The following is a 23,432-nucleotide window of genomic DNA, read 5'->3' as shown; positions in this document are numbered from 1 at the left end:
AGTATCAAAATGTTTACCCAGAACCGAATCTAGAAGCCACTTTGATTGGAGTCCGTGAAAAGTCGTTCCATCAGTTGAATATGTTGCTGAGATATCGATAACAAACTGCCACAGCTGTTAATTTCTTTTTTCTCATCCTTGGAAAGGTATTATCACTTGCGATTATGTTTATTAAACATCAGGGAATTCTAAACGATATCTGAAACATAGATCAGTATTTCCCTAGAAAGTATGCTAGAAAAATGAAATAATGGTCACACAATGCATGCTCAACAAATACCAACAAACACTTAATTGGCCCATGCAGCCTTTAAAGAGATTTTCTTCTCTCCACGAGACATACAAATCGAATACTATTTTGCTGTTTGTCAGGTATGTACAAGGGTCACATCTCCTTAGTGGGAGGGTTTACTTTTGAAAACTATTAACATTTTCGGCGGCTTACATTTTCGTGGTCTTTATCGATGTGCCGTGAATATGTGATTTTGGTTTTCATTTGCGTGGACTTAAGAGCAGTAGTGTGGACTTGATGTATTACAACCTGGGTAATAAACTAACTGGGCTATGACAAAGTTGCGCCTGGAATGCGAAAGTAACGACCGACAAATAGGACGTCATGGTCATTTTTAATTGGTACTTCAAGCTAAACATTTCCACAGATGGCGTCATAGGTCAGAGGTTAATGTGCAGCTTCCAGCTTGAATGAGAATCGATCGTAACGCTCGCTCTATTTTGTGCTCTATTATCAGGAGAGGAAGCTGCACGAGCATTCTTGAACTTCTTTGCAACGTGGCTTGCCTACGTGGTGGTCACCAAGGAAACCGTCGGTGCCCTGCCGGATCTAACACACTGCGAGGCTTGGCTGGACACGCAGGGCAACAAGTACCGCGTCTCAGATTACCAGCTGGGACATTCCACCTGGAGTGAAGTAGCCATGGCGATGCTCGGGGCCAAAAATGTTAGCAAGCTGACGATGATGTAATTGAAAAGATTGATATATATATATATATATATATTCACTATAATTGACTCATGTTCTTTCATTGTTGTGAGGATTGTGAAAGGTAGATGCTGCTCTAAACTTTGCTTTCTTATTCCATTCTAAATTTTTTTTTCTTTTTTTCTTTTTTGGGGAGTCTCCTACTTTGTTAAGCCTTGCAGCCTTTATAGTAGACTTCCCGTCACATTGTAAATTGTGATAAAACAAATAAATATACAAAGGAAGGTTGTTGAAATAAAAAATAAAATAAATATTCTTTGCCAGTGGTATCTGTAAGATGCAGGCATTCAAGTTTAAGACTCATTCAGATTGTAATATTAGATATCAAACAGCTCAAGGAATTTAAACTTAAGCAATGAAAACTCTTTCATATATCAAAATTCATTCATTTTTATTTTTTTGTCAAGTTTTGTAATTTTTGAGTTTATTTGAATACATATTTTACAACAGACGGTAATGGATACCTGACAATATTTTTACTTAGTTTTAAGTAGACCAGTAGAAGTGATATTGTCTAGACTTCCATTTGTTTGCTTAGTGGAAAATTGTTTTATATGAATATATAAATGACTGAACTGAATTTTGATGACTTTTTTATGACAGATAAATGCCATAGAGAAACATCTGGATTCAAGTAGCCTCCTGCACAAACTTCTTCCTTTTCTTGTCCATGTCTTATAGTACTCTGATCACTCTTAATATTTTAATCGGATTATTATAATTATTATTGTTATTCAAAAATGTTTACACAGAAATTGAGTTACTGTTACCAGTTTTATGTGAAAGATTACTACCACCATAGGTGTAGGAGCCCAATTCGATTTAGGGGGGCTTGTAACGACTTGCCCGAAAGATATAACCAACATTTTTCACCTGCTCCACGCGCATTCCACCTGTTAATGTGCATATTATATAGGCATGCATCAGTTATTACATCGCATGACAATAACATACAGTCATTTTCCGTGATATAACCCTTCCATATTGGTTATAATTATTGGGAAAGTCGTTACAATAATAATGATAAGAAAAATTTAAGTTTGACCATTGAAAAACACATTGCAAATTATTTTTCTTTCAGTAGGTGCCGAAAAAAATTCTCTGCATATTGCCCGAATTTTCACAAAAATTTTTGGTTGAGGGGCTACAGCCCCCCAGCCCCCCTCCCTCGCCTCTTACACCTATGACTTCCACACATGGTTACGTGAACCATCGTGGAGGAATTTCTGATTATAAGATTTGCAACGACCGACTGTTTGCTTCCTAAAATGAAATATTGCCATCTATAAACTACGCAAAATTTTAAAATATGAAATTTTTTTAAGCTGTCGCAGATCATAAAAGTTGCATACTCTTTCACATGAAACAACTGTAAATTAGTATTATTTGTACTCATTGAGAGAGATTTTCTTACGAGGTTATTTTCTTTTTCATTTTTTGTAGCTAGATGACGAATGTTTGATACATCTTCGGAAAAATATATTATCTTGGAATGCTTCTAAATTGCTTATCTTGGAAGGCTTCTAAAAACGTGAAACGTTCTTAGGACCCACCAGTGTACTTCAGAAGTAGTAATGAAGTAGCAAAATAGTAAAGTAAAGAAGTATTAAATTACATCAGAAGAAACATTATTACATTTTTATTGGCATTATACTTAATGGCAACTTTTAAAATGTGTATGAACCATTACAAAATCATGTGTTAGTAAGAGACCAATCTTAGATATATATATATATATGCTTCAAAAAGATACTTTCAATACAACACAGAAGTGGCTTTGTAATTGCTATTGAGTAAGATGACAGATATTAAAATAAAGCATACATGGATTCCATGTCCTAATTTTTTGTGCTTCGATGCTTCTGAATAAACCACTCACATGGGTACAAGGGAGAGGGGGATGCTCTGTCCTTTAAAGAAATTCTCCCAGCGTGTTTAACATGTACTGAAATAAAGATATAAAAAATACTTGCTTTAAACTGAACTGAATTCACAACTATGTGTTTGAACTATGGGTCACTATGTTTCAACTATAAGTCATTACAGTGGGTCAAAAAGTCATAACAGTGGGTAACTAAGTCATAGTGGGTCACAGTCATAAAAGTGTCACAAAAGTCATTACAATGAGTCAATAAAGTCATTACAGTGGGCCACTAAAGTCAATACAGTGGGTCACTAGTCATTACAGTGGGTCATTACAGTGAGTCACAAAGTCATCACAGTGGGTCAATAAAGTCATCACAGTGGGTCAATAAAGTCATTACAGTGGGTCACAAAGTCAATGGCTACAGTAACAATACTTAATGAGGCTCAAGCAATCTAATGAAAATCAATTTCACATGCTCACATTGCATTTTATCAGTAGAAAAATAAAAAAATAAATTTTTTTCCTTCAAACATTCTATTCATTTTTCCAGTAATATTGGAACGAGCATAACTTCATGAGAAAAAGTCACAAGGAGTTATTTTTTGGGGGGGGTTGGAGGAAGTAAAATGTATACAATGTACATTTCGCAGTACATGACTTACGACACTACAAAAGAAGCTTTCTTCCTCATCAGTTCAGCCAGGGATTGTCTACAGTTTTGTGCGGTGCAGGGAAGAGCTTCCGTCCGTGACGGGACGGTCTTTTTTCAAAACTGACTCTGGCGACTCATTTCACTCGCTTTGCTCCTTTCTCAAAGTCGGCCTTTGAGAGACGGTATCCCCAATGCTGGAGTGTCTGTCGCACCACGGGAGAGATGGCATTGTTATCGAAACCGCATCCACTTCGCACGCATTTACCGATCAGATTATTCCGCCAGCGACCTTTGACTCCGGCGCACTTCTTCCATCGGCTGATCTGTCTTTCGTCGTCTTCGGTCCGCCTTCCCAAGTAAAATCTGAAATAAAAAAAATGTGAGTAGAAGTAGAAGAATAACGACCAGCTGGTTGCAACAACAACCTCAAACCTGGCTTCGTAAAATAGATTGTTTCTTGAGTGCAGCGATAGACCAGCCAGTTGGGACAATTTCCTAATGCTAATTCCTCTCTAAACTGCACTCCAATATCATGCTCTTAAAGCACTGGTTTTGACAGTACAAACAGTTCCTAACCTTGATCGGATAGAAACATGATATTCATACCGTGCTGCTCGTACTGACAATACGAGTGCTCTGAAAGGGGACATGACACTACAGTATAGAAAAAAATTGTCCCATCTGGGTGGGTAGATCTGTCCAAAACCTTGGTTTGTTTCAAGGCAATTTAGCTTGTTGGCTTTTACATACTTAGTGAACAATCTGGTAATATATTAATATCTGGTAATTTATAGGCTGGCAATATAATATCTGGTAATATATAATAATATATGGTAATATAAAGTAATAAATTAAACAGAAAGTAGGACTTGTCATCCAGCCTCTGAAGAAGCGCCTGCTAGGATCGAAACATCACGCACACCAACTTTTTACACAGACAGTAGGATAAACGACATTCTGACGAACGGCTTGGCTTCCGTATCTATTTACAGCTGTGACTCACCTGCAATACCATTGAAACCAGCCGTACGGATCCTGTTTGTTGATCCAACCGCTCGACTCCCACATTTCTAGGCTGCCCCCGCATTTGACACCGTAGGTGTTCACGTCGGCGTGGTACGTTGAGGACGCGACCTGAATTCACAACGAAAGAAAATGTTGAAAGAAAGGAATCTTGAGAGTCATGAAACGATTAGCAAAAGAAATGGAATGTCATCTTGGTTTTAGTTATTCACAGGGGGCAAAATTTTCTCTCATTTTCAAGACATTTTATTGATTTTATATGACATTTCAATGGAATACATAATTTTATTGTAAAATACACAAATCCAGAGATGAACAAAATATGACAAATTCTGTGGCTAAAAATTTGAACCAATTTCTCTCTGCTGCTTGCATATTGCTTTTAATTTACTATGTTTTGTTTGCAGTGATAGAGGGGTGATACCAATTAAATATTTGGGGATATTTAGTTAAAGCTGTAATCTGATTTGAATGCAAAAGACAAGCTGACCGCCGAACAACCTCCGGAAACTCACCTTGGTCGTCCAAACGGAAATTTGGTCATTTCAGACTACTGGTTGGACGACAATAACAACAAAAATATATAAAAAAAGTAAACAAATATGACATGTCCTTTGAGAACAAGCAGCTCAGTAAAAAGCCAATGGCTGTTGTGTTTTTAGGTTTGGAATTAAAGGTTATTTTAATTATGAAACTTAAAAATATCACCTGTTTGGGAATGGACAGACCCTCCAGCCAATCCTTGGGAAGCTCTTTCCAAACACCAGAATACTTTTCACCTGCAGAAGATATTTCAATGATTATTTGTAGACAGCAAAACCAGAGCTGCAGAGTAATTGCAATCTAATTATCAACTATGACACAAGCAAAAGTTAAGAAAACACCAAAAAAGAAGAATAAATGGATGTCATAAAGCTGGCATAATTCTTGAGAGGGTGGGGGGGGGGGGGTTAATGTACTTCTAGTGGAAAGTTAATATTCCTAAATTTCTGTTGGAAAAAAACATTTTCACAAAACAAGTAACCTGCTTTATACAACAAAATACCCAAGTCATATTTTTTCAAGCTACATTGACAATTGAACAGCAAAGCTAACAACTTAACACAGACCAAGTTTAATAGGGATACCATGATGAAAACTTAACGTTGACATGTCCCTGAGACAACCTTTTTTTTTTAAAACTAGAGTCATCTCCTAGATGGAGCAAGATTTCTCTGAGCTGTTTTGGGGGAGTTTGATTTTCACAAAGATCTCTGTCATATGAGCCCAAACATGATGGTTTGGGTACCTATTTCCCTTGTTGGGTGCAAGCCTTCCTAATAGTCCATTAACACACTAATGAGTCTATTTTAACAGACCTACTAAAAGATATACGAAGTATACGATATGAAGTCTTTCTCACCGGTAACGCCCGATTTGATTGGTCTGAAATAGGTTCCTCCAAAGCTTCCTGCCTGCAGGACCTCTCGTGGGGTCAAATTTGGAGACATTTCAGGGGCATCAGGAAAGACCAATTCTCCCTTTGCATTTCTCTTTGGTAAAGGAGCGGGAGAGTCTAAAGTTGAGCGATATCCTTCTTCCCCCTTGCTAGGCTGTAACACCCTTGTTGCAGCGCCCTTAGTTTTTTCTGCCGGCTTGGTCACCTTTTTGGATTTTGTTTTTGCGGACTGCTTGCTCACCCTTCCATCCCTGAGGTTTGCAGCCTTTGGAGTAGTTTTCAGGGTTTTCTTCGAATCTTTGACCATCGTTAAGAAGTTCAGACGAAGCTGTAGTAGTGAAGTCCTGAACTGAGACGAGGTCGGGTTACTGTGAAAGAAATTTAAAAAAAAAAAGATTTCTTACAAAGTCTGTTAAAATAAAGGTTCATTAAGTTTGGAGACAACCATGAGAGCCAAGATTCCTTGCCACATTTTATCAAATGAAAATTCAACGTAAACTGGTCACATAAGGTTCTCTTACTTAAAGAAACTTGTGCATCAACATTCCAAGCACGAAATTCTGTGCCCCTTTGGGGTTATTGCTATTGCAAGGCTTTCAGAATTTGACCAATGGTGTCATGACCTCCAGTGACCCTCAAACTCCATGAAAATCAAGAAGGGTTCTATTACTTAGTAAGTCCGATTTGCCATTGAAGTTTAACGTTTGGTGACCCCAATATTTTTGGGACCAAATATTTTTTGGACCAACATTTTTCGGACCATCATCTTTTGGGGTCACATTTTTTTTTTCTTGGAAATCAATTTTGGTCCCAAAAATTTAGTCCCAAGAAATGTTGGTCAAAAAAATTTTGGTCCCAAAAAATTTTGGTTTAAAAAAATGCCCAACAAATTTTGGTCCCAAAAAATGTTGGTAAAAAAACTTCCCAAAAAATTTTGGTCCTAAAAAATTTTGGTTTAAAAAAATGCACAAAAAATTTTGGTCCCAAAAAATTTTGGTTAAAACAATTTTGGTCAAAAAAAGTTGTTTGTCAAATAAATTTAAGTCCCAAAAAATTTTGGTTCCAAAAATGTTGGTCAAACAAATTTGAGTCCAGTTAGTTGAAGTGGCCAAGTTGGTAGTGCTCTGTGACTGAGAGAGTCAGACAATCTCCATGTCCTGAGTTCAAATCCACATGAGAGCACTTTTATTTTCTGCTCTTTTCCTGATTCCTATCTGAATTCTGAAGTTGAAATATTAGAAACAGGCATTATTTCTCAACAGTTGCTGTGGCCAAGTTGGTAGTTCTCTGTAACTGAGAGAGTCAGGCAATCTCCATGTCCTGAGTTCAAATCCACATGAGAGCACTTTTATTTTCTGCTCTTTTCCTGATTCCTATCTGAATTCTGAAGTTGAAATATTAGAAACAAGTGTGATTTCTCAACAGTTGCTGTGGCCAAGTTGGTAGTTCTCTGTAACTGAGAGAGTCAGACAATCTCCATGTCCTGAGTTCAACTCCACATGAGAGCACTTTTATTTTCTGCTCTTTTCCTGATTCCTATCTGAATTCTGAAGTTGAAATATTAGAAACAAGTGTGATTTCTCAACAGTTGCTGTGGCCAAGTTGGTAGTTCTCTGTAACTGAGAGAGTCAGACAATCTCCATGTCCTGAGTTCGAATCCACATGAGAGCACTTTTATTTTCTGCTCTTTTCATGATTCCAATCTGAATTCTTAAGTTGAAATATTAGAAACGAGCATTATTTCTCAACAGTTGCTGTGGCCAAGTTGGTAGTTCTCTGTAACTGAGAGAGTCAGACAATCTCCATGTCCTGAGTTCGACTCCACATGAGAGCACTTTTATTTTCTGCTCTTTTCATGATTCCAATCTGAATTCTGAAGTTGAAATATTAGAAACGAGCATTATTTCTCAACAGTTGCTGTGGCCAAGTTGGTAGTTCTCTGTGACTGAGAGAGTCAGACAAGCTCCATGTCCTGAGTTCGAACTCCAGCCAGAGCCTTTTACTTTTCTGTACTATGGAAAAGGTGGAAGTATAAAGGTAAGAAATGAAGTTTTCCCATTAGGAACCAAAATGGTGTGATTGGTAGTTCTGCCAACAAGCTATTTGATTTTCCTGCTTTCCTGTTTGCTGGGTTCAAGACCAGCCTGAGGTGAGAAAGGGAGAGTAAAAGGAGAGAGGCGAGAAGGGGAGAGTAGAGGAAGGGCGAGGGGAGAAGGAAGGGCAAAGGCGAGAGAGGGTGAGGCGAGAGAGGGTGTGGCAAGGAGGGATGGGAAGGGTGAGAAGGGTAGGAAGGTGAGGCGAGAAGGGTGCTCAAGGTGAGGGGGTGAGAAGGGAGAGGCGAGAAGGGAGAGGAGGGCGGGTGAGGCAAGAAAGGGTGAGTGATCGCGGGCCAAGGAGTTCGCCGGCACCCCCTCCCCCTGACAAGGTTCCTACGCGGACAGGTGAGTTCGCCGGTACCCCTTCCCCCTGACAAGGTTCACAAGTGGGTTCCCTATCCCAGACAAGGATCAGTGGAGAAAATGTTTTATAAAATGACTAAGTCCAAACAAGTGGATCTTTAAATATTTAAAAAGCTAGTAAATGCAAGGTCTTCTCTAATGGTCTAGTGGTAGAGCAGAAAGTTTTGCATCACAGGGTCCCTGGTTCAAACCCAACTTCTGCTTTTGCTTTTACTTTAACTTATTTCAGTAAAAAAACTTTTCCAAGAAAGAAACAACACAAGAAAAACAAAACAAACAGCTGAATTTTCTCACCTTGTTTAGCAGCTTATGCAAAACGAAACCACAAACGTTTATTTTAAATATATATATTCATATAGATATATTTTATAAACATATATATATATACACATATAGATATATAAATAAAAACAAAGGGAAAAAAGTCAATACATGCATGAAAATACATCTAATTAGAACCAAGCATTGCAACACAAAGAGATGAGTTTAGTACTCCTTCAGAGATGTGCTCAGAAATAGTTTAATGCCGGGTGGGTTCGGGTGGTAGTGTGATCCAAACCCTGGGGAGGGGTCCAAGGGGTGTGGGTCTTCTCCCTTTTGGAATTTTTTTTTGCGAATGAGGGATGCTTAGATGGCAAATGGTGATATCTGTTTCTGTGCCAAGTATTCACCCAAATGTTGGTAATGGTAAAATTTACTAAACTATTTCAGAACAGCTGGGTGCAGCCGCCCCGCTTGGGCACATCCCTGCCCCTAACAATTCCTTAGAACACAGTGAGGGCAAAGAATTGCTAGAGAAGGGTAACACAGAGCTCCCAACTGACCCGCATTTCGCGGGTTGGACCCGCATTCTAACACCCAAACCCACTGACCCGCGCAAGTGTCCGAAAAACCCGCATTGTAATTGTCAAGTATACATAAAAAAAATTGCATCACATTTTGACTTAGCAACCATCATTCTTTTAGCATTTTGCATAATAGAGTATAAAATAGGGATGCACCGGATCCAAATTTTTGGATCCGGCCGGAACCGGATTTTGCCAGATAGTACATGAAATCCAGCCGGATAAAATCCGGCCGGAACCGGATGTTTTCATTACACAAAAGAAAATCATTAATAAGAAGTAGAAGTATGAAACAAGGAGCAAATCTTAGGTGAGGTATACGCATATTATAAAAAAGGTGAAATTAAGTCCCCATTTATAACATTACAGTAAATATGACTTCAAGTGGTGTAATCTACATTCTTTAATAAAATAACTACAATATAATTATTGACAAGCTTGATACAGTATGTAAATTTGTTTGCTGGAAAAATACTGCATACTACTGTACCTATGAAGTTTGTTTGATTCCACTGCAAACTGTATTTGTTGTATATAGCTTCATATTATTACAGTAGTTGTATTATTTTGGTTGATCTTTAGAAACAGTGGGTCAGACCATTGAGAAAATTAAATTAAACATGTTAAACCTAATTTTTCCTTACTTTTAATGTTTTTATTAATTTTTGGAAATAGTTTACATTGATTTAAGTTAATACCAACACCTTTTTAAGGAATAATTCAGGCCAGATTTTGAAAAAGATCCGGCCAGATTTTGAAAAAGATCCGGCCGGATTTTGAAAAATATCCGGCCGGAACCGGATAATTGCTCACTATCTGGCCGGATAGTCCGGCCGGACCGGATATCCGGTGCATCCCTAGTATAAAACCTCGTTTACAGTATCATTTGAACCTCAAATTAGCCTATATTTCTTTTCATTGGGGCCAGCAGCGAACATTTCATGCCACGGGAAAGAATAAATTATCACCTACTATTCGATTTATTGACGTTACACACAAAAAAATGCATATTTCTCAGAAAATTTTGGGTGACAAAAGCCTTTCTAAGTGCCACCATTTTACATGTAGGCATCACCAGGATTCCAAAAAACAATCAACAGGGGAGGGGACACCCCTCCTTATACCCCTCCCCCAGGACGGCGATTTGTGGCATGGACCAGCATTTGCCTTCTCAAGAGTTGGGAGCTATGGTAACATCATTTGCTGCATACATCCCTTTGCTTTACAGTAGAGGAAACTTGCTTCACACCGTATCTATGCTTTACTAGAGAACATTTGCTTCACACTGTATCTATGCTTTACAGTACTAGAGAACATTGGCTTCACTCTGTATCTATGCTTTACTAGAGAACATTGGCTTCACACTGGATCTATGCTTTATTAGAGAACATTTGCTTCACACTGTATCTATGCTTTACAGTACTAGAGAACATTGGCTTCACTCTGTATCTATGCTTTACTAGAGAACATTGGCTTCACACTGGATCTATGCTTTATTAGAGAACATTTGCTTCACACTGTATCTATGCTTTACAGTACTAGAGAACATTGGCTTCACTCTGTATCTATGCTTTACTAGAGAACATTGGCTTCACACTGGATCTATGCTTTATTAGAGAACATTTGCTTCACACTGTATCTACAGTATGCTTTACAGTACTAGAGAACATTTACTTCACACTGTATCTATGCTTTACAGTAGAGGAAACTTGCTTCACACTGTATCTATGCTTTAATAGAGAACATTTGCTTCACACTGTATCTATGCTTTACAGTACTAGAGAACATTGGCTTCACTCTGTATCTATGCTTTACTAGAGAACATTGGCTTCACACTGGATCTATGCTTTATTAGAGAACATTTGCTTCACACTGTATCTACAGTATGCTTTACAGTACTAGAGAACATTTACTTCACACTGTATCTATGCTTTACTAGAGAACATTTACTTCACATTGTATCTATGCTTTAATAGAGAACATTTGCTTCATACTGTATCTATATGCTTTACTAGAGAACATTGGCTTCACACTGTATCTATGCTTTACAGTAGAGGAAATTTGCTTCACACTGTGGCTTTACTAAAGAACATTGGGCTTCACACTGTATCTATGCGTTAATAGAGAACATTTACTTCACACTGTATCTATGCTTTACTAGAGAACATTTACTTCACATTGTATCTATGCTTTAATAGAGAACATTTGCTTCATACTGTATCTATATGCTTTACTAGAGAACATTGGCTTCACACTGTATCTATGCTTTACAGTAGAGGAAATTTGCTTCACACTGTAGCTTTACTAGAGAATATGGGCTTCACACTGTACAGTATCTATGCTTTAATAGAGAACATTTACTTCACATGGTATCTATGCTTTAATAGAGAACATTTACTTCACACTGTATCTATATGCTTTACTAGAGAACATTGGCTTCACTCTGTATCTATGCTTTACTAGAGAACATTTGCTTCACACTGTATCTATGCTTTACTAGAGAACATTTGCTTCACACTGTATCTATGCTTTATTAGAGAACATTGGCTTCACACTGTATCTATGCTTTACTAGAGAACATTTACTTCACATTGTATCTATGCTTTAATAGAGAACATTTACTTCACTCTGTATCTATGCTTTACTAGAGAACATTGGCTTCACATTGTATCTTTTGTATACTTTACTAGTTAATTGATACTTGAACATACAGGTATGTTAATTTTTTTTTCTTTCATGCCAAATCAGTTCGTTGACAGGACTTTATACCACCCCAGTTAGCACCATTGAACTACCTGTCCCGAAACCAGTTGTCAAAATCAAAACATGGTAATGATAGTCAAAAGGATATATATGTACCGACTAGGATTTACCATAAATTTCTACAAGCAAACGACTGCATAATAACTCCCTAAGTTTTCTTAGCAAAAGTATCAATTAATTCAGCTCTGTATACTTTGAACAGTTTGGTAAAAAATAAATAAATAAATAAATAAAATATGTAAAAACGATGATTATTGATGGGACTTCTAAGAATTGTACTTAATTGTAAGAATGTTATTTAGTACCTACAATGGCAACAAAATTTCAACAACAAAACGTTGCAATACAAAATGTTACGTCAATGTAAACATTTGTCCTTTCTGTGTATGATTCTAGACATGTGTACCTGCTGCAGATTAAACTTACTGTGGCAAGCAAAAAAATTAATAAAAGATAAAAAATAAATAAATAAAAAACCATTAAAATTCAAAGTTTGCAGAAAATATCAAGATTATTCATCTCAAAAACACCAAAACACCCTGGCATGGATAACATAGTGGATATAAAGCAACATGTGGTCAAATTTTGCGAAAAAATGCATTTCTCATTACGACAGTTCCTACTAACGCTATGACCATCAGCCTGGAGGCTTTTTCAAAGGTCAAATGGATCTATCTCTTAATAATTTATCACTAAACAAATAATACAACATAACAGCTACAGTATAGCTAAATATGGTCTTTCTATACATGTGAAAAAAAATTAAGTTTGGCCTTATATTGTCTTTATGAAATACGATTAACAAATCATCGTCGTTATGGCGTGACGTAAAAGGGACAAGACTTTTTACACAAAATTGAATATATCCAAAACTCTGTGAAGCTCTAACAGCTTTTACGTTCAAAGTTTCCTTATCATGTTCTGCAATGTCTTAGCTCCAATATGATGCCCAACATGTGATAATTGATTCATTATTAATGCAATTAAGCAATGAAAAACTCAGTCAGTGTACCGAGATGGCGTGACTGTTACCGCGTGACTGTCACAGCGTGACAGATGAATTGCCCACACAAAGTCAGTGTAAAAATTATTGCACAATTGGAAGTGATTGAAAACCCAATTTTGTTTTCAGTGGCAGTGATGCCAGCCTGAAAGTTTCTCACATCTTTCTGATGATTCCTAGAATGAATATTTTACCTTTTTTGTTAAAAATTCCAAAAAAATCCCAAATTATGAATTGAAAATCAAAATTAGCAGTGTTTTACAGCATGACATATATAAAAGTCAATACAAATTCACTGAACCTGAAAAATTGCAAAGTTTAACGTGTGAAACTATACCGTAAAAGTTACAACACTTGATATTTTTGATGTTTTCTGTAAAATGAACACATTCAGCATATTCAGCTGAGATGGAATGTCACACTGCCAGTTATCATATCATATTATCATTTTGGTACATTCTCCTGAGCATTTTAATGCTTGTTGCAATTCAGTTAAAACAGAAAATTTTTGAGGTTCAATGAATATATACAGTATATTCAGTGGCGGAGCGTCCATACAGTCAGGGGGGGGGGCGAATGCCCCCCCTGACGGACTCAAATGGACTGCTGGCGCCCTTTTCAGCTATTTACCACTTTTTATTTATTCGTGATTATTGACTTTTTTATTGCGCTCTCATCAACATATTGACATTTGTCACATTTTGTTGGTGTAATTTGGCGATGACACCTATTTATTCTTTGTTTATTTGCAAATTAGCCAGGCCCGGAAAGGGTCATTTCCTGCGATCTAGGGAGTATCTTTACTAAAAAAAAAAAATCTGTCCGCTAAGCGCCAACCTGTGGTGGCACTCCGCTTAGATAGTGTCGAAAGCGCCCCTACAGACCATTCTCGCCCCTCCTGACCAATACCCCTTGCTCTGCCACTGTATATATTGGCAATATTTGCAAAGTATAAATTAAAAAAAAACATGAAAACTTATCACTTATCACAGTTTATGCACTTTTGAAGGGACTATTGGGGGAGAAAAATCAATATTTACCATTACGGCATGACATATTTCAATTACAATTAATTGAGGTCAAAGAACTGTAACAAATTATATCCTTCACAAAACTTGAATTTTTACATGATATACCAATCCTGTTTTATAACATTGATGTTCATTATCTCTGTAAATAATATTTCACCTTTTAAGTATTATCAATTATCGCAACTAAAATTATACTAATTAAAAGCGCCAATTTCAATGGTAGAATGACACATACTTTATGCAGATTAGGGAAATTTAAATTCTTAGCTTAAAATTGATACCAAAATTTGTAATGAATAAATCATTTAGAAATCATAGGAGTCATGTCTTATTTTGCTTGGAACTGCCCATTACCTAAACAAGACAAATTTTTCACATTTTCCTTAATATCCAGATAGGCAAACACAACGTTGAGATGTTAACTAATGCTGACTTCAAGTGAGCAACAACCTTCCTGTGCCAATTTGGACCTACCATACCTATCTAGTACAAAGTTCATCATCCAAGCTTTACTGTTGCTGTCGGCCTCAACCAATTTCAATAGCATTAATGAGCTGACCAAAGGGGGATCTAAATACCAAGTATGAATCTCAACTAAGCTGAACTTTTCTTGTGTTCACAGTTACAGACTCTGACCTCTGTCGACCAGACACGACCTTTGACCGCTACAAAAAAACAACAGGTTCCTTGTCTTGAGGTGGGATCTTCATGTGGAGTGTGACCGTCAAGCTCCTCTTCTGGGTTGATCGTGTTTACAAGGTTTTTAAAACTTTGACCCGTGTTGACCTCACATGTTCTTTGACCTTAACAGAAGAGTTTATATTGTCTTTACAACAAACGGTAGCTCTAAATGTATGAACTACAAGCAAGATGTAATTCACAGGTTAACTAACTCCATACTATGCAGACTTTGACCTTTGTTGATGTCAAATGACCTTTGTCCTCCACCAGTTTCAACTGCGATCTTGGAGCATCTACTTACCACAGGGAAGCTACATAGCAAGTATGAACTACAGCTCTATGGCATACTATTTGAGCTAAAACAATGTATACAACCTTTTCAGATTTTTTATCTCTGTTGACCTCAAATGACCTCTATCCCCCACCAATTGCAATGGGGATCTTGTACTTGACATGGGGAAACAATATACCATGTCGGAGCTTCAAACAAGAACATGTACGTTTTGAGCAAACATTTTTTTACAGAGTTATCAGGCTGACCTCTGTTGACCTCAGATGAATAAAAGAATTTGAAACACCTTGTTCAACAGATGTATACATTGCACAGACAAAATGTATCCGTATCAGGTTACACTGAAATTATTTACAAATAAGTACCGTCATATCTACAACATTATTAATAAATAAAATAAAAAAATTAATAAATACAACTAAAGGAGCATTTTTCATTACTCTAGATCCACCCCTATCCCTCCACTGCTACCCCTACCCCAACAAAACCAGGTTTGTAGTTTATTCCATTCCATGTCATGCTGGATCATTCAGCTGTACAAAGAAATTTGCAATCAATGATAACTATTTTGTTTCAAATACAGAACCTTGTAAATCCGTCAAATTTTTGCAGGAACTCCAAACACGTCAATAGTTTATGCAAGTGGACCTTTTGTTACCCCACCTTACTTGCTACCATTCTAATGAAGGTCAAATAATTTGAAGATAAACTGGTTGAACTTTTGAGAAAGTTGAACTTCTGAATTTGAGAAATAAACTGAAATTTTGATATGAAATCAATTGTAATTTTGAGGATAAATTGCAACTGAAACAGTCAACAGTTTGCAAACAAAACACAACTTTGAAAGGAATTAGTGAAATTTTCAGATAACTACTGTCAAAATTTAACTATTGAAAGTCAATTCGTCGACCCTTACTACAAAAATACTATAACAAAATTATGACGTGAAAGGTATTCAAGAAAAAGTCGAAATAAATTGAAGAAATTTTAATTTTTTAGGTGTACAGCTGTCCAATGTTGAGATGAAATGTAGGAATTTGGGTATAATAATACATATGGCAATTTTCAAGGTTGAAAATTCCCAGAAAACAGTCAGAACTATTGAGATAAAATTATAAAATAGTATGATGAAACTTTCTGTCCCATCTTGGTCACAGTAGATCTACAAAAGTGACATTTTCAACTGGCCACCAGTTTTCTGCCCCCCCCCCTTCCCCACACCCTCCCTCCACATCCTCAGTTTACAAAAGGATCATTCCATGTCAAACCACATATGGCTGTTACCAGACCCTCTCGAAAAATGACCACCCTCATCGCATGATTAGTGTACCATGAAATTTAAGCATATTCTGAAAATTTTATTTGCATTGCATCAAAATTGGCCGAATTATCACACTTTGAAATTCTGCAAACAGATTTTGTTGCCCACCATGGCATTTCAGGATTTTCCTGATTTTTGAGGTCTCATTTCTCAGCAATTAAACATCCTACTATCTATATATTACAGATGCCTATAGAAATGGAAAATATAAAAAAATTAGGCTATGAAAGTATTTTCAAGTTTGGTATTTTTCGCTACAAATGTGCTCATTTTAGGATTAATTGCTCCTTAACTATTGCTTCAGGGTACTTGATTCTTTCAGAGCTTATTATGTCCAGTCCAAACAATGCAATTAAGCAATGAAAAACTCAGTCAGTGTACCGAGATGGCGTGACTGTTACCGCGTGACTGTCACAGAGTGACAGATAAATTGGCCACAAAAAGTGATTGACAACCAATTTTGTTTTCAGTTGCAGTGATGCCAGCCTGAAAGTTTCTCATATCTTTCTGATGATTCCTAGAATGAATATTTTACCTTTTTTTGGTTCATAATTCCAAAAAATTCCCTAATTATGAGTTGAAAATCAAATTAGCACAGTGTTTTACAGCATGACATATATAAAAGTCAATACAAATTCACTGAACCTGAAAAATTGCAAATTTTAACGTGTGAAAACTATACCGTAAAAGTTACAACACTTGATATTTTTGATGTTTTCTGTAAAATGAACACATACAGCATATTCAGGTATGTGTACAGCTGAGATGGAATGTCACACTGCCAGTTATGCAGAAAGCGTTGAACTTCATATCATATCATGTTATCATTTTTGTACATTCTCCTGAAGCATTTTATGCTCGTTGCAATTTGGTTAAAACAGAAAATTTTTGAGGTTCATTGTATATATATTGGCAATATTTGCAAAGAATAAATTTTAAAAAAAACATGAAAACTTTTGAAGGGACTATTGCGGGAGAAAATCAATATTTACCTTCACGGCATGACATATTTCAACTACAATTAAAGAAAGTTCTGTAACAAATTATATCGTTCACAAGAATGGAGTTGTTTCATTACATACCAATCCTCTTTTATAACATTTATGTTCGTTATCTCTGTAAATAATATTTTTAACCTTTTAAGTATTATCAATTATCGCAACTAAAATTATACTAATTAAAAGCGCAAATTTCAATGGTAGAATGACACATACTTTATGCAGATTAGGGAAATTTAAATTCTTAGCTTAAAATTGATACCAAAATTTGTAATGAATAAATCATTTAGAAATCATAGGAGTCATGTCTTATTTTGCTTGGAACTGCCCATTACTTAAAGAAGACAAATTTTTCACGTTTTCCTTAATATCCAGATAGGCAAACACAACGTTGAGATGTTAACTAATGCAGACTTCAAGTGAGCAACAACCTTCCTGTGCCAATTTGGACCTACCATACCTATCTAGTACAAAGTTCATCATCCAAGCTTTACTGTTGCTGTCGGCCTCAACCAATTTCAATAGCATTAATGAGCTGACCAAAGGGGGATCTAAATACAGTACCAAGTATGAATCTCAACTAAGCTGAACTTTTCTAGGTTCTTGTGTTCAGTTTCAGACTCTGACCTCTGTCGACCAGACACGACCTTTGACCGCTACAAAAAACAACAGGTTCCTTGTCTTGAGGTGGGATCTTCATGTGAAGTGTGACCGTCAACGCAAGCTCCTCTTCTGGGGTGATGGTGTTTACAAGGTTTTTAAGAATTTGACCTGTGTTGACCTTAACAGAAGAGTTAATATTTTCCTTAACAGAAGAGTTAATATTTTCTTTCCTACAAACGGCAGCTCTAAATGTATGAACTTCAAGCAAGGTGAAAGTCATGAGTTAACTAACTCCACGCAATTCAGACTTTGACCTTTGTTGATGTCCAATGACCTTTGTCCTCCACCAGTTTTCAATTGCAATCTTGGGAATCTACATACCACAGGAAAGCTACATACCAAGTATAAACTACAGCTCTATAATGTATATACTACTCATTTGTACTAAACATGTTTACAACCTTTTCAGAATTTTGATGTCTTTGGACCCCCAGCAATTGCCATGGGGATCTTGTACTCGACATGGGGGAACAATAAACCATGTATGAGATTCAAACAAGATATACGTTTTGAGCAAACATTTATTATAAAGTTATCAGGGTGACCTCTGTTGACCTCAAATGAATAAAAGAATTTGAAACAACTTTGAAACAACAGAAGTATACATTGTACAGACAAAATGTATCTGTGTCAGGTTACATTAAACTTGTGTACAAATAAGTACCGTCATTATCCCGTCATATCTACAAACTTGTTGGAATAAATACAACTACAGACGCAGTTTTTCAGTCCTCTAGATCCCCCCCCCCCACCACACCAAAACCAGGTTTGTAATCATTCATTATGTAATCATTCAGCTGCTTTTTGCATCAGTACAAAGGAAGTCACACAATCAAATGGTAACTATTTTGTTTCAAATATTACAATACATCGTAAATCTGTCGAATTTTCGCAGAAACTCCAAACACGTCAACAGTTTGTTGCAAGTGAACCTTTTGTTACCCCACCTTACTTGCTACCATTCTAAGAAGGTAAAAATAATTTGAAGATAAACTGGTTGAACTTTTGAGAAACTTTTTGAGTAACTTTTGAAAATGAGAAATAAACTGAAATTTTGATATGAAATCAATTGTAATTTTGAGGATATATTGGAAATGGAACAGTCAAGTTTGCAAATATAGACACTTTGAACTTTGAAAGACAGTGAAATTTTCAGATAACTACTACTACTGTCAAAATTTAGATATTGAGAGTCAATTTGTTGACCCTTACTACAAAAATACCATAACAAAATTATGACGTGAAAGGAATTCAAGAAAAGTCAAAATAAATTGAAGAAATTTTAATCTTTTAGGTGTACAGTGGTCCAATGTTGAGATGAAATGTAGGAATTTTGGTATAATAATACATATGGTAATATCAAGGTTGAAAATTCCCAGAAAATAGTCAAAACTAATGAGATAAAATTATAAAATAGTATGTTGCAACTTTCTGTCCCATCTTGGTCACAGTATATCTACAAAAGTGACATTTTCAACTGGCCACCAGTTTTCTGCCTCCCGCTCCTCCCACATCCCCCTCTTCCCACACCCCCTCTCCCACATCCCCCTCCCCCACTCCCCACATCCTCATTTTTACAAAAGGATCATTCCATGTCTAATCACAAAGGGCTGTTGCCAGACCCTCTCGAAAAATGACCACCCTCACTGCATGATAAGTGCACCATGAAATAAGCATATTCTGAAAATTGTATTTGCATTGCATCAAAGTTGACCAATTAATCACACTTTAAAATTCTGCAAACAAATTGTCGCCACCAAGACATTTTGGCATTTTCTTGATTTTTGAGGTCTCATTTCTCAGCAATTTAACATCCTACTATCTTTATTTTACAGATAGAATCTATCCCATAGAAATGGAAAATAAAAAAAATTATGCTATGAAAGCTTTTCTTGAGGAGTTATGGCAACTTATAAGTTATGTCAAAATATTCAATTTTGGTATTTTTCGCTACAAAATGTGCTATTTTTAGTGATTAATTGCTCCTTAACTATTGCTTCAGGGTATTCATTCAGAGCTTATTATGTCCAGTCCAAACAATACAATTTAATGATTACAATGCTTTCCTGTAATATATTTGCAAGTTTTGCAGCTCTAAATTTGCTATATTGTGATTCTCATGAGGAAGGGGTTTTGATGCCAATGTTTTATGAACCAACCATGTTAGAGCTGTAAGGGATTTAATTTTAATTATAACTATATAAAGTTTTTATAACTTACCACATTTTAGGGTAATAGTCTTTCTCAATATTAATTTATGAGGTTGTAAACTTGCTCCGATGTTCAAAAGAGGTCGTCTTTGACAGCCAATAACTCAAAACGTGTCATGTTGAAAAAAAACTGATTACTTATTCCAGAATAGATATAGTACCACCCTGTTTGTACATATAATTTCAGGAGGGTATTTGCCTTATTTTAAATGAAAAAGTTTGGGATTTTTACCACAGAAACATTTCTGCGTATTTTGCTGTTCCATATGTTTTTGAGCCTGGGTATTTTACTTCAAGGTCATTCAACTCAACACTGTGCAGATTTGAATGTCATACATACAAATAATATTTGCAATGAACTGTCTGCTTCTGGTGTAATTCACTTAATTCAAAGACTTCACTATAAACTGAATGTCAATCGGTACATACATGTACAGTGTGTACAGTACATGTGTACAGTGTGTAGTTGTGTACATGTACAGTGTGTATTAGTGCTACGTAGGTGTAAACATAGTCTTGTGGCACTCATTATACTTATGCAAATGGAACCCAACCACACATGAAATTAGCCCAGCCATTTTCACTGTTTCAGAAAAGTAAGCACATAAATTTATTCATAGTATTTAAGTAGCTTGAGACGATACTACAATAGGGCTTGTGATAAAGTGTGATAAATCAGCCAATTTTGAGGCAATGCAACTGTAATTTCAGAATATGCTTATTTTATGGTGCTCCAAGCATACAATAAATTTTGATAATTTTTAAAAGTTTAGTTCAGTAGAAAAGTTTAGTAGAAGAAAAAGGATCAGGAGGGACACTCAAGTCCCCATCAAGGACCCTATAGGAGGAAAAAAAAAATGAAGACACAAACATTCAGACCTGATTACAATGCTTAAAGTGCTTGTCCAAAGCATTCTCAAAACCCATTCACACTACTTGCAAGTACAACTTTCTCAGGCAAACTGTTTCATGCACTCATTCACAACCCTATTAGTAAAAAAGTTATGCCAAATATTAATCCTACTTTGTGACTTTTGGAGTTTAAGACAATGACCTCTGGTACAACTACTATTAGCAAACATGAAAAAGTCAGTGAAGGATAAATTGTCAAAACCATTCACAATCTTGAAAACCTGAATGAAGTCATCATGTAAGCTCCTAAGCTCCAGTGTGGTGAGATTCAACAGTTGTAACCACCTACAATAAGGAACACCCAACTAATCATCCTAGTAGCTCTCCTCTGGACCTTTTCGATTATTTCCTTATCCTTAGCAAAATATGGGTTCCATGCCTGCACAGCATACTCCAGATGAGGCCTTACCAACTGATTATTGGCCTACAACAACTATGTCCTCTGTTAGAAAACTGAAGTTCCTCTTGATCATACCTAAAACCCTATTACCTTTTATAGCAGCTTCGAGACAATTTTTAGAAGGCTGTGGCTATTCTTACGACTAGTCGTAACAATTATTTATAAACTATTCTTACGACATCGGCGAATTCATGCGAATTCAAAGTAAATATAAAGCAACTGCGCATGTTGTAGGGGTAACCCTAACCCTAACTCTAACCCTAAACCCAACCCTAACCGGAAATGATTGTTACTCCTGGTCGTAAAAATAGTAGGATGGTGACTTCGAAGTTCGGCCACTTAAGACTTAAAACACCCCAAAACTAAATCTTCTGGTATAAATCATTTGAAAATATACTTCATATGGTGGGAGAATTTTGTTATAGTACGATACACGGCCAAACTTTCTTTCCTGCAAACTGTTTTCACGTTGTTTTCCAAGAAGGTTCTTCGTGATTGTGGAACTGGTATTTCTTGCTAGAGTATTGCGAAGTTCAGACACGCAACCCACAGTGTGGCGCTGGTGATAAAATTGGTGGCGCAGTTGCTTTTTCAGTAATTATAACAGACTTCATAGATCTTCGTCATTTTATTGACAAATATGTAAGTAATTTCTTGCACACGGGTCATTTTGGAGAGAAAATAACTGTAGCTTCGTACTTTTTGGTGAAATTTGACTCTTCCTGTAGATTTTCATGGTGAAATCGTGTATTTCTTAGGGTGTCCGAACTTTCGCAGTATGCCGAACTTCGCAATACTGACTATACTCCTAGTCATAAAAATAGCCACGTTAATGCAACTGCGCATGCGCAAAAGGGAATTATTGTTACGACTAGTCGTAAGAATAGCCACTTTGTTTTTAGAAGGTTGCAGGGATGAGTCAATGTAGATACCTAGGTCGAACTACAACTTACTCCAAAATTTGGTAATTTGATATAGAATGACCCAATAATGTATGTGAGTTGATACATTAGGAAAGAAAACATTCAACCTAAATTAAATAGGCCTTGCTAACCAATAAACACAAGCCGTCAAAATCATATGAGTGTATAACTGAGGAACGTGCTGAAATACGAAAATAAGCCTAGCCTATAGCCTAGCTAAAGAAACACTACACAAATGACGCTGAAAACATGGCTACTACCTAACCTACATCTTACCATGTATCCAGAAGAGAACTAAGTCCTAGTTTACAAATACAATGTAGCCTAGGGGTACCGAAGCATGAAGCTAGCGTGGAACAAACAACACATTTGCATAAGGATGTCAGTAGAATTCCTGAGATGGTATAGGCATTTTTTGCAGGTATGAGGAATGTTAAACCTTGTAAGTACAGTCTCACCTATTGTGGAATTCACGGATAAGTTTAACAACCGTGGTGTACTGCTTTTGAAAAGTTTGAATGTGGCACGGCATTAGTGTAATGGCGGCAGCCCTTTCACAGTGGTCGCGTGGAGAAAGGCTCAAGTTTGTTGTGGTTCCCTGATTACGTAATATTAATTTACATAAGCTTTAAATTCCCGCGGTGAATACGGTTAAGCATAATGTTAAATAGCGCCCTCAAATAATTTTGTGGCATTTCTAATGGTTTCTAATGGCCTACACATGGTTAAAATCGTACCCTATTTGCTCCTAGCATATTTCTGTACCATGTGGCAGTAAACATTTTTGGCTTGAAGTAATATCCACGTTTGACTAAGGAATTCTTACATGCTTGAAATCAGGGACGTAGCCAGGGGGAGCAGGGGGAGCGACTGCCCCCCTTTCAGTGTCGAAAAAATGTTAAAACTGTTGTTTTTTAGCATGGTATTTTTTCGGTGCTCTTTTGATCTTGA

The 23,432-nt window shown here is 36.5% G+C and overlaps 2 protein-coding genes across 13 annotated transcripts in view; one reads left to right on the top strand and one right to left on the bottom strand.

Annotated features, from left to right (window-relative positions):
• LOC139962466 (protein mono-ADP-ribosyltransferase PARP4-like) overlaps positions 1–2,173 on the top strand; it is a 61,435-nt gene extending 59,262 nt beyond the window's left edge. For all 11 annotated transcript variants that reach the window (XM_071962447.1, XM_071962443.1, XM_071962444.1 and 8 more), the window contains one exon: positions 750–2,173. In XM_071962447.1, the coding sequence (XP_071818548.1) occupies positions 750–982 (233 nt within the window). In that variant the 3' untranslated portion in view covers positions 983–2,173. The remainder of the gene's footprint in view (positions 1–749) is intronic.
• LOC139962469 (uncharacterized) lies at positions 1,373–23,101 on the bottom strand. 2 transcript variants are annotated; one of them, XR_011791245.1, is made up of 6 exons: positions 22,940–23,101; positions 5,945–6,348; positions 5,251–5,321; positions 4,523–4,653; positions 3,530–3,882; positions 1,373–2,945 (listed from the first exon to the last, which is right to left on the bottom strand). XR_011791245.1 is itself a non-coding variant. In XM_071962457.1 (5 exons), the coding sequence occupies exons 1-5, from the start codon at positions 23,011–23,013 to the stop codon at positions 3,654–3,656; spliced, it is 909 nt and encodes a 302-aa protein (XP_071818558.1). In that variant the 5' UTR covers positions 23,014–23,101; the 3' UTR covers positions 1,373–3,653. The 2 variants fall into 2 exon arrangements, 1 of the variants encoding a protein (XP_071818558.1); XM_071962457.1 differs by having other exon boundaries at positions 1,373–3,882.
• Between the last annotated feature and the right edge of the window lie 331 nt (positions 23,102–23,432).

Source organism: Apostichopus japonicus, chromosome 21, assembly GCF_037975245.1.
Source record: "Apostichopus japonicus isolate 1M-3 chromosome 21, ASM3797524v1, whole genome shotgun sequence".
NCBI lineage: Eukaryota > Metazoa > Echinodermata > Holothuroidea > Aspidochirotida > Stichopodidae > Apostichopus > Apostichopus japonicus.
The sequence above is the reverse complement of the archived record's forward strand: the minus strand, read 5'-3'. Positions and strand labels throughout refer to the sequence as shown.

Coding starts and splice junctions, on each gene's coding strand:
- LOC139962469 (XM_071962457.1), bottom strand. CDS start 23,013: ATGCCGTGCCACATTCAAACTTTTCAAAAGCAGTACACCACGGTTGTT. Junction 5,322..5,944: donor AATCAAATCGGGCGTTACCG/GTGAGAAAGACT, acceptor TATCTTCTGCAG/GTGAAAAGTATTCTGGTGTT. Junction 4,654..5,250: donor GTCTGTCCATTCCCAAACAG/GTGATATTTTTA, acceptor TTGTGAATTCAG/GTCGCGTCCTCAACGTACCA.